Source organism: Apaloderma vittatum, unplaced genomic scaffold (assembly GCF_000703405.1).
Source record: "Apaloderma vittatum isolate BGI_N311 unplaced genomic scaffold, ASM70340v1 scaffold37958, whole genome shotgun sequence".
Classification (NCBI taxonomy): Eukaryota; Metazoa; Chordata; class Aves; order Trogoniformes; family Trogonidae; genus Apaloderma; species Apaloderma vittatum.
In genome coordinates, this window is record NW_009731977.1 from 1 (window position 1) to 17,863 (window position 17,863).

A 17,863-nucleotide genomic window follows, 5' to 3' on the forward strand; every position below is an offset into this window, starting at 1 on the left:
TTTACACTCCCCCTTTTTTTTAAAAAAAAAAGCGAAAGGAAAGGTTCGGTGTTTCTCTCCCCAGTTATGCATTGCTGTTGTTTGTAGGTGCTTTGGATTTTTGGGCCGCGCAGCGGAGCTGGGGAAGGGGCTGGAGAAGTGGCGCTGAGGGGCGGCTGAGGGACCTGGGGCTGCTCGCTCGGGAGGAGGCGCAGGGGAGAGCTCCTCGCTCCTCCAACTGCCTGGAAAGAGGTTCTAGTGAAGTGGGGTCGATCTCTGGTCCCAAGTAACAAGTGACAAGTCGAGAGGACGCGGCCTCAGGTTGTGCCAGGGCAGGTTTGGGTTGGGCGTGAGGAAGATTTCTTTACTGAAAGAGCGGTGAAGAGGTGGTGGAGTCCCCATCCCTGGGGGGGTTCAGGACACACGTAGACGTGGCCCTTGGGGACAGAGTTTAGTGGTCACGGCGGTGTTGGGTTGACGGTTGGATGGTCTTAGAGCTCTTTTCCAACCTTAGCAATTCTATGAATTACAGTTTAGAGAGGAACCAGTAACTGATTTTGTGGAATCCGTAGTTCTCTGAAGCTGTTCTGCCGTCAGTGGGAAAGCAGCGACTGGTCTTGTTGCCAGCCCATATGTTCATTTATTTGAATGAACTGTTGTTTGGGGAAAACCAAACAAAACGGAACTTTTCAGACTGAAGAACGTGAACGAAAGTTGGAAGCTCCTCTTGGACACTTTATGAGGTGGCTGAAGAGTCACACAGTGGAGAGGGGAGTATGTTTGTGGCTAAAACCTTTACCCATGAAGTACCAGTACTTGCAGTGATTGAAATCTCAGTATTTAATCAGAGGGAGGAATAGGTATGAATAAAACAGGATATTATCAAAATGAGGTTTGTTTGTTTTGTTGGTTCTTTTCTACCCTGAGTATTATTGAAGAGAGCTGAAGACATCAGAGAGAATTCTGTTACAGTATGAGGATAAAAAAAGAGGTTAAACATCAGCAAAAATTCTAACAACTGTTAAAAGTCCAGTATGGATTATTTAGTAATAGTTGCTGGTGTAGTAAAGACGCTATTTACTTTTGTATTTAACCAAATGAAATGGATTTTGCTGTGCAAAGGACAGTTAAATACTGTGTAGGTTTCTTATTTATAGGGTAGTTTTGCATAACTGGTGTTTCATAGTACTCAACACATTCGTTGAGGAAATCTCTCTGACCATCACAAACATTACAGTTGCTTTAGTATCCCACGGTCTGGCTAGTTGGGTGGTGGCCCTTAAATAGTGGAAAAGCTGATAGGTGGCCGAAAGATTTATGTAATTCATGAGGATGACTTTAATTGCATCTTTGAAGTCACATGCTCCTGTGATGCCACAGTAACTTCTTCCCTACTAGAAGTTGCAGAGTTGATTGATAAGCACCAATATAAAAGGCTTCTGCAAGAGCTTTGGCTTTAGGATATTTCTGTTCTCCCCCATTTCTCCTCCCACAAAAAAAAAAAATTAAAATCAAAAAATCCCCATATCATGAATGAAGTTCTTCCATGGCCAAAAGTCAAGGTCTGAAATGAATGTTTGTGTCATTACAGAGGGGAGATGTAGTGTCAGGGCGCTTTACTTTGTAGAGGTTGATTTTGATGTACTAATACAATTCTAGTTTAAACAATGTATTAATGGACGTGAGGGGGAAAATAAATTGGATGGAACATGTAAATATGAATAATTCTGTATTCTTAGTGCAAGATATTTTCACCAGCCCTGAACCTGGGCTGATTTTACTTAATCAAAGACAAGATTGAGAGTTGTCTTTATTTCAGTATGTCCATTTACACTGCTGGGTTTTTTTATTTACTAAATTCTGAACTATGCTGAAAGAAAAAAAAAAAAAAGGAGAAGGCAGTAGCTGGAAGCTTAAGTTTGGTGCCCTCATTTGGGGTATTTGGATGTTAATCACAGCCATTAAAGCATTTATATTAACTGCTAGATCTAGCTGCCAGGGAAAGTGGTGTTGCCACATTTAAGTTGGTGGTATCTTCTGGTGAGTTTCTTTAAAGCATAACTGATAATTCATCTCAAACACAGAAGACAAAAGGTTTGTTGTCTGGTGTTCAGGTTGGATTGAAGGAGGCAACGGTTTCCTTTAAATTCTACAAATCTTTAACTGACACAGACATTCCCTGTATTACTGATGCTTGGCCACACATCCTTACTCACATAAACACACTGAAATGTGTCGCTGTTGGTACCAGTTTTATGTTCCAGAAAGACTTTAGAACTGTAGCAGTAATTTTGGGAACAGACAGTATTTGATGACACCTCCACAGCTACTTTTAAAGAGCAGGTGAGCAGGCATCACAAATAGGAGAGAGCTTTTGCTGTCTCCTTATGTCAAGCCAGGATCAACTTAAGTGATTTCTGAGGACAGTTTTAAGCCTATATCCTATGCGGTTTTTTTTTTTTTACTGCGTTTACAATAGTGTCTGTTTTTGTTTCTGATCCTCAAGTTTGTTTATTTAAACAACTTAAAGTAGAAAGTAACTTTGTTAGGCTGTATAGTTTCTCTTGCTCACTGTTTGAGCTTTCAGTAGCGTGCAAACAATAAGACTGACCATAAGAAAGCAGTTTAAGTTGTAATAACTAGACTGTGTTAATGCTTGCTGCAATCTTTCAGGTGGTGTTCACGGTGGCATAGATCTACAGGATGACCTGCTTTCCAAAACTATTTAATTGCTGACAGTTCTTGAAGTGTGTAGAAAAGTAGTTCATGGCTGATAGAGCTGGTATGAAGACTTTTAACCATCCTAAGCACAACTCTGATGGGACAGCTCGTGAACTTCCATTTTCTGCATTTATTTCGTGAGAATGCAATGCCTGATACACCAGACAGTATCTACTCCTCTTTATTTTGCTACTCTTTTGCAATCAAATGTAATGATTGTTTGTTGGTTTTTTTAAATTTATTTGTAGTTGCTCCTGTTTAAGTCGAAGATTAAATCAGCTGTCAAGCCATGATCCGTTGTGGAAAAGACACTGCAAGAAATACTGGCTTATTTCAGAGTAAGTGTGGTTGTTTTAAGCCTTTTTTCCATGTGTGTCTGCAGGAAGATGAGGAGGTTGTAGGACTTTTGCTGAGGAGAATTGGCTTTGGGGTTAGAAAAACTGAGTAAAGAAGGCTGTAGGTCATTTCTAGAAATAACGTTTGGAGGGTGAAAATGTGCTAAAACTTCTTTCACCTGCTGAGACATAGTTCACTTTGGTTTTTTTTTTTCTTTTACCCCTTTAATTTCACAGTAGCTTTCTACATTAAGCTTAATCTACTTTCCTTCCCCTCAACTCTTCTTCAGGAAGTTAAGATTCCTTCCTTTTAAGAGCTAGAGAGATCTCAAAGGTTACCTTTTTATTTAGGCACTCGAAACGATACTAAATCGTTTAGATTGAGCATGCTGGCTGGAAATCAGAGAGTTGGAATATATCCTAACACAAATATGCAAGGGCTGCTGCAGTCTGGAGGCAGGCATCCTTTGTCAGATGTTAGTCAGCACTTTTTGGGAAGCCTGTCTTCCCATAGCCTGCTGTCCTGCCTGTGAAGAGAACTGATTATGCAGTAATTCCTTAAGAAACTGATTTTTCAGTTCAGCGCACAAAGTTCTCATTTAACTCTCTGGTTTGCTACTTAATCCTTCTCACTGGGTAAATACAAGAATTTGGGACTAATGCAAGAGGTCCAAAAATGTGATTTTTTTCTTAACATTTTTTTCCCCTCCAAAGATATTCTCTGTATGTGCATGTGAAACGTGATGTGAATTAGCTCTTCAACAGTTCTATGACTTAATGATAGACAACGCTCCTTTTAAAAGAATACTGTTTCTAAATTTTCCCCCTGATGCTAAGAAGTAGCTCTTGAATAGATGCCAGAATTAATTGAGTTTGTGTCACTTTGCTTGGCTCAGAGTGTTCTTGGCTTAATATTATGCATGTTGCTCCTGCCACATAACAAATAGCAACTTCCTGGGTTAATATTTGTTAACGTCAGGCTTTTTAATATTTGGTGAAGTCAAGCTTTTTAGGCTGTTATTCAAACTTATTTTCTTCATGTCCACTTAGAGAGGAAAAAAGTCAACGAAATCAGAGCTGGAAAGACATCTTCATCAGCACCTACTCTGACCTGGGAAGATACATCCGATACTATGCTACGCTGAAAAAAGCCTGGGATGACCTGGAGAAATACTTAGGGCAGCGGTGTCCTCGGATGATTGGTTCTTTAAAAGGTAGGGTGCAAGACCTGCTTTCTCGAGCAGATTGGCTGACGTGACGTTGTGTGTTATTAAGTTTCGTCCTGGGTGTGTTCCTTGGTTACCTGAGCCCTCACAGTCAAGCAGACGTGTTTTCCCTTCCAGTAAATCAGTAAATGGGGCCGTGCACGTAGTCCTCACCCAGTCACTAGCGATGCAGAGGTTCTGTGGAGATTTCAGAGAAGGAGTGAAGATTAATTTTTCTTTTTTGTCCTGGTGACCAGTCGATGATCTTTATTCTGGCTGATCAGGAAGAGAATACACACCTACTGCTTTGGTTTTGGTTGCCATGACTGATTTTGTTTGTTTGTTAGTTTATTGTTATTTTTTAGTTTAAGAAGCCTATTATTTCCAGGACCTGGGACCTGCTGGTGGGGTTTTTAATTGTGAGATTTTCTTGTGACCTAATTAAACCACTTTCACATGAAAACTCGCATGTTAAACTAAAGCCAAACGAAAAAGAAGGGTTTCTTTTCCCCTTCTGTAGGTGTTACAGGGTTCCTCTGATGAAAGTAAACTAATGACTGTGCAGTTTTTAATTTATTATTTATTTATTGAGATGCTGGTTTTAAATTAAGTTTGCATTTTAATCCTTGAAGTAATTCCAGTCTTCTGGTTGGTAAACCTTACACAAGACATACATTGAGTTTTCGGCCATAAAGCTGAGATGTCTGAGGCTGCTTAAAATTCTCTCTGACTGTTGAAAACATGCTGTTATGCCTAGAATGCAGCTACCTTTTGCTTGCTTGCCAGCCATGCAGCTCTGATAAAATGATGTGAAATAAAATTTTAAAGGAGAGCTGGTCAGGAGCACCATTCTGGGGACAGAGTGGTGAAGCAGCGCTGAATTTGCAGAGTTTGGTAGGAGCAGCACTTCCTGATTCCTGCTCCAAAACTGACGTTTACTACTCTTGTTTCCTTTTATACCCAGAGAGCGTGCGGGAGGAGGATCTAGATGCTGTGGAAGCACAAATAGGTTGCAAACTCCCTGATGACTATCGGTGTTCGTTCCGTATTCATAACGGACAGAAGCTGGTTGTTCCTGGGTAAGGAGCAAACGCCATGTACCGAGTTATTCATTCCTTTTGTAGCTCTTGGATAGTTTGTTTAATAAAGAGATAAAATGTCTGCTGAACAGAATGAACGCAGCGTTTACATGTAACTGAGAGACCACTTGCAGTGACACTTCTAGAACTGGCTGTCTTCTGGTCTCAGAAGTAATTGAAAACACAGTATAGATTTCATATTACTTACCCTCAACCCTTTTTCCTACCCCTTTTTTTTTTTTACTGGTAATAACTAGAGTATCCAGCTGTTACACTTTTAATCTTACCACTGCAAGCTGCTCCCCTGAAGCTTTTCTTTGTGTTACAGAAGTAAATTAGCGTCTTACGCACTTCAGGCTTCATTAGTTAATAACTTCCTTCTGGAAAATGGTTAGGGAATGACTTTCAAACCAGGTGGTCATTTTAAATAGAATTAAAACGTCAGTTCTGCAAATTAAGTTTTCTCAATAGAAGGTTTTACAGTTTTATACCATTTTGGCAATTAAAAACTTCTTTGGCGTTAAAGTTAGAAGGCAAATGACTAAAAATGGTTTCCTGTCTTCCAGCTATAGAAAAAGTTAGCAGATCAGCTCTTGGTGACGTGCCGCAAACATTAGCGCTGTCTGTAGGGGGCGGCGCGTTCCTGTTGCTCCACCAAAACCTTCAGTAGTGAAAAAAGTGCAGATTCCTTCAGTTCTAGAGCTGTATGTGCAGAAGGGAAACAGTTTTATGCAACCATAAGGATCACTTCCAGTTCTCTGTCCTTTCCAGGAGATATTTCTTTTTTTCTTTTTTTCTTTTTTTCTTTTTTTTATTTTTTTTTTTAGAGAGGCGGTAGGTACCCTTGTTTCGTAGGATTGGGCCTTCTCACAAGCTTTCAGCAGATCTAGACCTGCCAAGTCCCACTCACATGGAAAGTCCTTCACTTCTCTTTTTTTCTTATTTTTCTTTTTTTTTTTAGAGAGGCGGTAGGTGCCCTTGTTCAGTAGCCTTCAAATGGAGCTCTGCACCTGGTGTGCTTCCTGCTCTTCCTACCTCTCCTCCATTCCCTGCCTCTCCTCCATTCCCACCAAGCCTCTGCTGCCGCGATTTGCCCATGGAAGGACTGCAGGAGCAAACACACGCCTTTGGGTGTGTGAACAACTGGGCTGTGGGTAGTGGAAGTGTGTACAGCAAGTTGTTGTCATGTTAGAATCATAGAATGGCCTAGGCTGGAAGGGACCTTAGAGATCATTTAATCCAACTTCCCTGTCGCCAGGGACGCCACTTGTTGACTAGATCAGGCAACACATGGGGACCAAACGGGACCAGAAATGGAGAAGGTTTGGGACTAGTCATTGTTAGATGCTTCAGGTTTCTGTGTCTGGGTGTTAACATCGCTTTCTAAACTGTAGAACATACTAATTCCACACAAGACTACATAAGGGAAAAAGAGGAGTGGAACCTGTTGCCCAAGATGAGAGCAGCTTCTGTCACACTGACGTGTGGCAGCTTGCACCTGAGTCACTGCTTTGTCAACACCAGTAAAAGCTCAGCATCTGCAAGAGGTTACGTGTGAGAACATCAGCGAAAGCCAAATTACAAGAGAGTAGGAGTGGGAGGTGTACACGACAGGTCTGTGTACTCCTCTTACTGCTGAGTGCACCGCTGTAGTGTGTGCCCTTGTTGACTAATTTGATCATGTTACCCCTTTTTATCATTCTTCCATTGTCTACTCCTTTGCTACACTGAGTGTAGGTTGCTTTTTTTTAAAAAAAGCATCTAGCCCAACATTTCATATCAGTGTGAACTTTTAGCTTCTGACCATTCCTAATCTGTTCCATGTTTCATATTAGTACCAATTTTTTCCAAATGTGCATTTTCTAGTGTGTAGAGAGACTCCTTTTACTGTCTTCAAGGTCACTTCCTTATTGTCAAAACCAAACAGATAAAAAAATCTCATCCTTTGCTGTGATGCTTTGTAAAAGCTACAGGAAAGTATTAGGAAGGCAATTGATGGCCTTCGCCATGTCGTACTGATGAATATCATCTCATTCTTTCCTTGTCTGTCTGTTGGGTCTGTGTGCCTTCGTTTTTAGACCGAGATTTTAATCTCCCTGATTCAACGGGTTATTTTACTTGCTTGCTTCTCAACCGCTTCTCCAAAGCATAGAGCACCTTGCTCTCTGTAGTTGTGGTTGATGGCTGTTACTACAGCAGCTTGGTTTTCAAACTGAAAAATCATGGATGCTTTGATAGTATTGAAATGAAATTGCATAAAATTTGAGATACAGATCACTGGTTATTATTATGCCACTATAGGAAGGTGCGTCATCTGTGAGCAGCTTCTTTGAAATAACTGCAGACACGATGGGAATCACCAACATGGTTTGAAATGGTCCTTTGGGATGCACAAAACGTCTAAGAAAGTGTTTATCTTGGAGCCATCAAGCCTTCCTTTGTGAAGGTCAATATTGCAAACTACTAACCTAGTTCAGCACCTTGATATTAACCATGGATTTCATCTAAATCTAATCTGCATCTAGAGCATTGATAGGATCCATGCTTAGAGAAGATTTAAAGCTGGTTTTGCCTTGCGACTGAGGTCTTCCGTTCACCTTTTTTCTTTTTTCTTGTTGTTCCTCTCTGTTAAGTTTGATGGGAAGCATGGCCCTGTCGAACCACTACCGCTCGGAAGACTTGCTGGATATCGACACAGCGGCTGGAGGTTTCCAGCAGAGGCCAGGGCTGAAGCAATGCCTCCCGCTCACTTTTTGCATTCACACCGGCCTGAGCCAGTACATGGCCCTGGAGAGCGTGGAGGGACGAAATAAATACGAAATCTTCTATCAATGTCCAGTAAGGAAGATGTATTTATACTTGTGAATGGACTTTTCTAGTGATTGATGATATCCCTTTTTATGTTATCAGATACTTGAAATGTTTTATGTAGTAGAAAATGAATACTAAGAGATTATAGTAGTTTGTAACCTGCCTCTGAGTTGCCCAGAAGTAGAGTGGTTAGCGAGAGAAAGAAATTTATGTGAAGCTCTTAATGGCTCTAGCAATTTCTATAGGTTTGTGACAGTGGGCAGCATTCATCCTTATTGGAAAGTATTTAATTCATTCAGACTCTGACTGGTCCCTGTAAGGAAGCACATCTTCCACAGTGGAGCAGCTTAGCATCTCCATAGATCTCCTCCTCCAGATAGATAAAATGTAAACTTACTACCATAAATGGTATCCCTTGGTGTGTAAGCAAAATGCACTCCCCAGTGAAAGCACAAATGTTCTTGTAGAACTTAATTATTTGAGTACTTTTCATAGTTCTTATAGCTGCAGTATTTATTAAGGTGGGCGTATTGTTGCTAGTGAAGCTTAAGGATATTACACTTAACAAGACTTTAGCCCGACTGGAGGTGATCCTGGGCAATGTGCTCTGACTTACTCTGCCTCACTGTGCAGTGTTTTGAGGGGCCGTGTTTCTTGGATGATGCATTAAATGTGATTTTATATGCATGAACCTTAATGGAATGTTCAGGGTGCATATTTAGTGATCACGTGAGCGCTCGCAGGGACAGGCATGTGTGTTTTACGTGTTTGAATATCTGATCGGGAGTATAATGATGTATGAAACAGCCCCATTTTAAGTTTAGTGAATATAGGGAAGGTGTTCCCTCTGTTTGTACTTCAGGTGTTCAATTTTAACCTTGAAAGTCTAATGCTTTCCTTCTAATACATCCATAAACTTCTTTCCCTTTTAGGACCAGATGGCTTGCAATCCATCCGCTATTGATATGTTCATTACAGGTACCACTTTCAGATAAAATACTCTGCAAAATGTTTTAATTACGCTCTTTAGAAGATGCACATCAATATGACTTGAGTGAGGCAAGCATTCTAAATTTTCTGTGCTCCTTGTAACACTCTATCCTGCTTTAGGACATCAGCAGTTACGTGAGAGGCAGACTTTCTCTCTTAAAGCTTATCTTTCTGTGCATCTAACATGCAAATCATTCCCTGTACTAACCTGTCTAACCAGACGAGCAAAACCTTTTACGTGAGCCCTCACGGCGGTGATGTAAGCAGTTATTAAATACAACACCCAAGTGGCCAGAAATATAGGTATATTTATTTATTTTTCCTCCCAGTTGCTTTTGCAACCAGGTTAAAAGTTGAAAATATTTTGCATCCCTTAATGAAATCAATTTAACTATAAACATAGTTGTAGAAGAAAACCTTTCTGGTTTTTTTTTTTTATTTGCCTGATTGCTTTGTTCAGAGGATAGAGGAGGGAAGGGAAAATCTGTGTGAGTGTCGTTTGATGATGTAGTGATCTGTCATGATCATCTGCCTGACATGTATGTTGACTGGGATAGTTTTTCGATTGTTTCTTTTTGTTATTCCACTGGAACCTGGTTATTGTGACTTTCTAAATTAATTCCTTTCGCTCAGAGCAAAAGCAGTTGTGCAATAAGTGCCACCAGAATTAGTATTAAAGCTCAGCCTTGTGCATTTCTTAGGATAAATGTGTCAATATTACAGTGAAAAACCACGTTGGGCAATGCTGTGCCCTTGCTGGTTTGGGCTTGAAGGTGGTGAAACCCTTAGCCATGCTGGTTTTAGGAAACCTTTCTATGGCCCGATGGATTGTCTGAGCTGCTTTCAGCGTGAAGCAGTTCACCTGGCATCTGTTTTACAGAGGGCTTGCAGAATGCGTTGTGTGCCTTGGAACCATCGTAGAAAAGGTACAGCAGAAGCTCAGGGGTTTGGTTACTCGTTCCTCTCCACCTGAGGATGATGTAACGCTTCAAAGCTACTCTATGGTGACTTGGTGTCACTGCTCAAGATTGCTGATTTGATGGGGTTAAGTCAATGGTGGGATGATCTGACACGGGATTTAAACGTGTTCCACTTGGCTGGACGGGTTAATCTCGCTTTATCGCGGGGTGGAGGGACAGTTTCGTGTGCAGCGTTTATCTCGTCGCTTTGAAGGTGGCGGGGGAAATTGGTCTGCTTTCTCCATTTGGAGTTATTTTATATGATGTTTGCATTTTGTGGATTAGTGGTAGAAAGGAGGATAATAAATTTGGAGTTCCTTAGACTGCCAACAGATCAAAGGACAGTACACAGAGCTCTTGCTCAAAGGAAGAAGTTGCTCTGCACACCTAATCTAACAGGAGTGGTAGTTCTTGATAACATGGCAGTGAAGGTGAGGATAATGATTTTATAGTATTTCAGCTTAAATCCAGTTTTGTATCAGTAATGCTGCCAAACAGTCGAAGAACTCTCTACTTCTCTCTTTAACTCTTACGTTGCAGTGCTTGGAAGGCACTGAGGAATTATTTTATGGAGAGCTGATATGTCTTGTAGGAAACTCTCTGAGAGTTAAATGTGACTTCTGGACTGTCTACTTAGAAATTAAGCTGTTCCTAAATAATGGCTGTAGGTGTATGAGAAGCTGTTCTCAGAGGATGGTTGTAAGTGTAGCAAAATCACAGCTTTTTGGGGATGACATACAGCCCTAGTCTTCGAGGTTTGTAGCAGAAGCACGGAATGTCTGTGACTTATTCCTGTTTTTAAGAAGCACGGAATGTCTGTGACTTATTCCTGTGTTTAAGTAGAGGGGAATCCTGCAGCTTGTTAACACGTTTCTCAGAAACTGAACTCATACGGAAACCTGCACGTCGAAACTAAGTGTGTAAATCCAGCAGCAGGTTCGCGTGCCTCTGGTAGGCAGAACTGGAAATAGTGTGGTGTAGGCCACTGTGCTTATCTTCTTCCTCGGTCACAGCACAACTGTCACAAGCAGGAAACCAGAAAACAAGAGACACCAGCATTTGAAGACCATGATTATAAAGGGAAAAAGCTTCTGTATTTGCTGATGTCATTTCTGAAGTATGAGCCCTTAGCTCCTGGTTTCTCCGAATTATCTTTGTTGGTAGAATGGACTGGTGGAATATTGACTGACTCATCTAAGTAAATTTGAGAGTTTATAATAAAAATATTCAAAGCTTTAAACTGTTTCCTTGAAGTGCTTATTGTAATGTGCTCAGCGGTAAGTTTTCTTGTCCTTATGAATACTTTTCTTTTTTTGGCATCTAGGTACATCTTACTTGGAGTGGTTTACATCCTACGTGAACAAAGTTGTGACTGGTGGTTATCCTATCATCAGAGATCAGATTTTCAGGTATTGTGACTGGGATTTATAACCTCGCTGCAAGGTTTTGATGCTTTTTTTTTAGAATGCTGACCTTTTTCCACGTAGTTACAGGTACCTGATGGTGAAAGGGGAGAAAGGATGTGAAACTTATTGACAATAAAGCTGTAAAACAGACTGCTTAAAGAAACTTTTTTTTTTCCCCAGAAGCTTCAGAGTTTGTAACTTTGCATTAATGGGACCAGAGTTTTGTGTTATAACTGATCTGAAGTTTAGCCAACAGTGTAATATTTATTCTGCTTGCCACGAGTGTGCTGCTGCAAGACTGTTCTGAGTTATTAAAAAAGCAATTGTTTCGGTGAACTGATCTCTAAAATAACACCTTTGAATATGTAAATAAACAGGACCTTTATGGTGTTTGAATCTTCTTGCACCATTTACTTCTTCTATTTATGAACAAAAACCTTAATTCTGTCAAACTGAGATGCTACAAAACCAAGTTTCTGGACTGTAAATTAATTTGCTGTAGGAGTTGCTAGGTTTTGCTTCTTTCAATAGCATAATGGCACATCCTCATTAAACAAGGGTGTCTTCGTTTGACTTCAAATCCAATTATACACCCAGCTTAACACAGGCATTTGTGGAGTACAAAGAGATCCATAGTTTAGGTGATGGAGAAGTTCACACCATGACGATACTGTGTACATCCTTTATTTCACTGCCAAATGACAAGAATTGCTTTTAACCTGTTGCCACAGTGCTCTCGCTAGTAATTAACCACTTCACATGTTTAGCTTTTTGTATTCCATGTACAGAGCTAGTAGGAGAGTTAATATTTTCCTTTTCCGTAGGTATGTGCACGATAAAGAATGTGTTGCTACCACAGGAGATATTACTGTTTCTGTGTCCACGTCTTTTCTGCCTGAACTCAGTTCTGTACATCCGCCGCATTATTTCTTCACTTACAGAATCAGGTGAAAAACGACAACGGAATTAACTCTGATAACACGGGGAAGAAGCTGTATAAAGTTCAAAGCATTGGTTATTGCAAACTTAGGCATGGTGTGCGTAAATGTAGTAAAATGTTCTTAAATGTAGTAGCAATGTAGCCTTGTGGCCAAGAGGGCCAATGGGATCCTGGGGGGCAGGTCTGGGGAGGTTCTCCTCCCGTTCTGCTCTGCCCTGGTGAGACTGTACCTGGAATCCTGGGTCCAGTTTGGGGCTCCCCAGTTCCAGAGAGACAGGGACCTACTGGAAAGAGTCCAAGGGAGAGCTACGAGGGTGATCAAGGGGCTGAACATCTCTGCTGGGAAGAGAGACTGAGAGAACTGGGGCTATTTAGTCTTGAGAAGAGACAGCTGAGAGGGGATCTTACTAACTTATAGAAATATCTCAGGGGTGGGGGTCAGGGAGAAGGGGACAGTTTCTTCTCAGTGGTGCCCAGCAACAGAACAAGAAATAATGGGTGTAAGCTAGAACATAGGAAGTTCCAGCTCAACATGAGGAGAAACTCCTTCCCTGTGCGGGTGCTGGAGCCCTGGCCCAGGCTGCCCAGAGAGGGTGCGGAGTCTCCTGCTCTGGAGACTTTCCAACCCGCCTGGACACGTTCCTGTGGGGCTGCCCTGGGTGACCCTGCTCTGGCAGGGGGGTTGGACTGGATGATCTCTAGAGGTCCCTTCCAACCTGTGACATTCTGTGTTTCTATGAAAATGAGTAGGCTGTGCTCAGCGGACTTTTATTAATACAAAATACTAAATCATTACCTGCTCAGGTATGCAAAGTACTCGTCTGGTTGGTTATTGGTAGAGTACAGCGATGGCTGGGGGAGAGAAGTTACAAATAGCTCTTGGGTTTGACAAAGGGGTAAATAACAGTGAAGCAGAGGGAGATGGCTCCCGACAACTAGTTCAGCATACTTGACCATAGTGGGTGTTTTCTCCCAACTCTGCTCTGAGGAAGAACCCAAGGACACTAGAGAACGTCTTAAACCATGTGAAAGTAGTTACGTAACACTAAAAGTCTGTGGTTTGGCTTCTAGAATTGAGATGTCCAAAGATGCTCTTCCTGAGAAGGCTTGTCAGCTGGACAGCCGATACTGGAGAATAACAAATGCCAAAGGGGATGTAGAAGAGGTTCAGGGTCCTGGAGTAGTTGGTAAGTTAAAGATTGTTTTTACAAACTCAGTAGAGAGATTCCTCATGGTGGCAGGAAGTAGTAGCTGTATGGTCTGTGTCCAAATCACTTTGTTGCTTGAAAGAAGGGGATGCGTATCCCTCTGTTTTGTCTTTTAAAGTTGTTTTGCAATGGATATCTGAACACCTTGATAGGTAAATGCTCTTCAGACAGTTTTTTAACATTAGGAGTTGCTGATAATCATTTATACATCCACTGGAATATAAAATGATGTGCCTGAATGTGTTGTGGAGTGCATATGCTTTAGCAAACCGCTAAGCTGTAGTTCTACTTCAGTCCTTACTGCGAACTCATCTTTTACCAACAGGGGAGTTTCCAATTATCAGTCCAGGGAGAGTCTATGAATATACCAGCTGTACTACGTTTCCCACAACATCTGGATACATGGAGGGATATTACACCTTCCACTGCCTCTACTATAAGGACAAATTCTTTAACGTCACGATTCCCAGATTTCATATGGTGTGTCCGACGTTCAAGGTGTCGACGGCACGAATGGTAAGAGGAGGTGCCATTATACTTATCCTAGATTTTGGTTAAACTTCAAGGTCATATCATTTTCGAGTTTTGAAAAGCACTCAAAAAAATTGAAAGTATCCCTCGAACTGAGACTTTGGCAGTTTCCCACTGTGTGGATTCTCTTCACCTTCTGGAACGTAAAAATTACAGTAATACAGTAATCAAATTATTTTTTTTTCACTAATTGCTTTTCTCTTTTGCTCTGCCTCTGATTTTAAAAGTAGTACTGACCCTTTGGTTTTTGAACTCCTTTTATTCAAGGCAACGTAAGCCACCAAGAAAATTGGTACAACTAAGATACCCAGTTGTGATTTTACGTAGTTGTGCATATGAAATAACGAAGGCTCATGGATGTTTACCAATTGAAAGACCAATTAGTTTGGCAAAACCATCTCTATTGCAAATTAAACTTTTTAATTGTAAGGAGCTGGGTTTAGCCAGAGAGTGCAACATCTGCTGCAGCTGTCTGATGCTGTAATACAGACTTCAGGTTTTTCTAGGTAGTTGTTAGTGCTTTCTTCTAACTAGCTGGAGTAGAAGATTAAATTAAATGTGATTGTGTTTTGTGTTAGGAAACAAATGATAATGAATACGCGGTGGACGAAGATGAAGATTCCACAGACACCGATGACTATGAAGATCGACGTAGAGTCTTGGACATTCCTGCACCTTCTGGACGCTGCCCACGTCACACCTGACGGGATTTGTTTTTTCAAAATGAGACGAACTGTTTTCAGAAGCTGAACTCTTTGGGGCTAGTGCATAAGAGTATTTCTGACTTGTAAATGAACTTTCTGTTGCACAGCAGGGCAACTAGCATGAATGTTGGTGCCAGTTCTCATATTCATCAGAGCATAACTTTTTGTTTGGTTGGTTTTTTTCTCCTGGTTTGGAAGTGGGAAGGGGGCTTGAGGGGCCAGGGGGAGGGAGGGAGAGTACGAGAAAGATGTTTGGGCTTTATTCACTTTTTGTTGGTTTTTTTTTTTCCCTGAAGTGCAAACCAGCTCAGTAGTTCCAGGTAATCATATCTTACATTTTTAAACTATTGCCTATTTATGATCATATTGCAGATATGGTGTGGGGACTTGTTTTTATACAAGTGTTTAAAATTAGCAATAGACAAGACAGCAAAAAAGGTGTGTACTATTGTCCTTACTCCAGAGTTTCTACTCCTGATGACTCCTGCTAAGAATGAAGCTTGCAGTTTGGTTCATGTATCCCATTTGGGTGAGATCAGGTGCTCTTATACTCTCTTGTAATTTTTTTTATTTTTTTTTCTGTTAACATAGAAGTACCAGGAAATTCTGGTCACCGAATGCATAAATTAGGAACAAAACTGGCCTTATTTTTAGACAATCTTGTCTTTCAGCTTAATTTTATGCTAAGTGACTCTGACTGGATGATGCCTTTTGGAATGTAGCGTACATGCTCAATAACCAAGAAATTTCTCAATGACTACAAACTATGAATTTGTAAATATGTTTTGAGTTGTTTTCTTTATATGATGTTTGCTGTTCGGACTTTGTCATAGGTCATAAATTTACATTGGAGTTATCATGTTTCTCCAAATCCTCTGGAGTTTCGTAACTATGCCTGAAAAAAAAAAAGGGAGCGTGACAGAACACTGGGTGACTAGAAACTTTATAATTTAAAGAAGTATCTGTTTCTTTTATGGCTTTTATTTTGTTTCCGTTGTCATCAATAAACAACTTAACTGCCTCCTTTGCTCTGAAGTGCTACATGGGACTCTTCTTGCCAAGACTTGAGCAATAATTGTGTGACCGGCATCGCTGGAGTCAGTTCCTCCTTTTGACATCCAGAATTAATGGTTCCTGTGAGGGAAAACCAGTATATTGTGGGAAAACCAGTGTATTGTGGTTCTAGCTGAATGTTTCCATTATTGACTGGTTGCTGCTCGTACAGAAAACCTGTTTTCTTTTACAAGTCGTGGTATTAGGTTCTCTGTGTACTCTTCTTCCTCCAGGGCCGCACCGTGCAGTGTAGAAAAACAAACAGTGAGTCCAATCCCTAAGGCAGTCGTTCAGATGGAACTTGTAGAGAAGCAGAAGAAAAAAAAAAGTGTGTTATCCTCCCAGAAGTCTGAATCACTGGAGTGGTTTGAAAATGTTTCCATTTTGAGGATTCCTCAGCATTAACTGTGAGGGGGAAAATGTGATGTTTGTGACATAGAAATTCCATCAGAGAAATTCCATCACCTGTTAGAAGGATGTACCAAAGGCATGTGTGTTTGTAACAGAAAAAAAGTTATTCCGTTGCTTCAGGCAGGTGTTTCAGCACGTGGCACCTCGCCTGAAGTTACCAGACGCAGCGTAACTGCAAGCGTTGGAACTCCTTGACGCGTGTGTTTGAAGCAGGGCTTGTGCCAGTGGTTCTCCTCACCCCACCCCAAACTCCGAAGCTTGTGCCAGACTGCCAGCGGCCAAGGCTGTTGAGGGAAAACAAGGGATCGGTTGTGTTGTTGGCGCTGCTGGGCTGGAGGGATCTCCACGGAGAAAGCGGGAGGGAATTGATTCAAACTCCCTCTTCAGAAGACGGAGCTTCACCGGGCCTCTGCCTGGTGTGGGGCAGCAACGGGTAGGTGCCAGCACAGAGCTTCCAGCTGCTGAGCGCTTGCTCACGTGTGCAGGGTTGGAACGTACAACGTACGTACGGCCTTCCCTTTGGCCACCGTCCTCGGGGTCCAGCCTGACGTCCTGTCAGCTTCTCCTGGTTCAGATCCTGACTGATACTGACGTTTGGTTAGAGCTTCTCCTGTCAAGGTAAAAGAAGCCTTGCATGTGGTCAGCGTACGGTTAAAACCTACCACATCCAACTCAAATCTGTAACTAATCTAGTCTTCTTTTTTTTTTTTTTTTTAAATCTGGTGAGAAAGCCTACCCTGACAGTCTCTTGGTAATTGCGCTTCAGCATTTTTTGTGAGCTTTTGCTGATGCGATGTGTCGGCAGAGAGCAACTTTCGCCACCGTCTCCTTGCTGTGAGTGCATCACACAGGAGAAAAACAAGCGCTGTGCCAGCCAGTGCAGCTGTTTGGGACAACCTCCCTCCCCTGGGGACCGATGACCAAGTTTGCGATACCCTTGGACTGAGTTAGGGTGAAATGACACCAGCCAACCACTTTAACAGTTGATTAATACAAATCACAAGGCAAGTGGTTAGATACAGTAGCTCTACAGCAACTACTTAACTGCGTAGCTTAACTGGATACAGAAGTCATTTCTAAGATCGTAGGCTGAGCTGACTTTACAATATCAACAGAATCTGATTTAAATTCTGGAATAAATCCAGAATACCTTTCATATTGTACACAAGTCAGTGCTCTTTTTTTTTCTTTTCTTTCTTGTTTTTCTTAAATAGCATCAATCTAAATCTCTCAGTACACCAAAAACTGCTTTCAGTGTCCTTGACTGTGTTTCTGTTGCTCTCACCATCAACATCTTTCTGAGCTGTGTTTAGCTGTATATCCACCTGTCTCTGGAGGAAACCACCGCTTTCCCTTCCTGTTTCTAAAACTTCGCAATTTTCTTTAGTCCGGTCTATTAACTCCTACCATCTATTTAATGGCGATTGGGGGCTACAGGACGGGCATGGCCACATCAGGATTTAGGGAAGAAAGCGTTGAAGGAGGAGCAGGGGTCCTGCTTCCTTACTCCATCGCTCAGTCCCCCCTAAAA

The 17,863-nt window shown here is 41.5% G+C and overlaps 1 protein-coding gene across 1 annotated transcript; it reads left to right on the plus strand.

The window, feature by feature from the left end:
* Positions 1-2,931: 2,931 nt before the first annotated feature.
* FBXO3 (F-box protein 3) lies at positions 2,932-15,140 on the plus strand (the record flags this gene model as incomplete). Its single annotated transcript, XM_009875361.1, has 10 exons — positions 2,932-3,038; positions 4,086-4,249; positions 5,205-5,319; positions 7,953-8,157; positions 9,063-9,108; positions 11,404-11,488; positions 12,310-12,432; positions 13,497-13,612; positions 13,959-14,149; positions 14,743-15,140. Coding segments are annotated over 10 exons (1,278 nt in total), but the record flags the coding sequence as incomplete, so codon positions are not given.
* Positions 15,141-17,863: the final 2,723 nt, after the last annotated feature.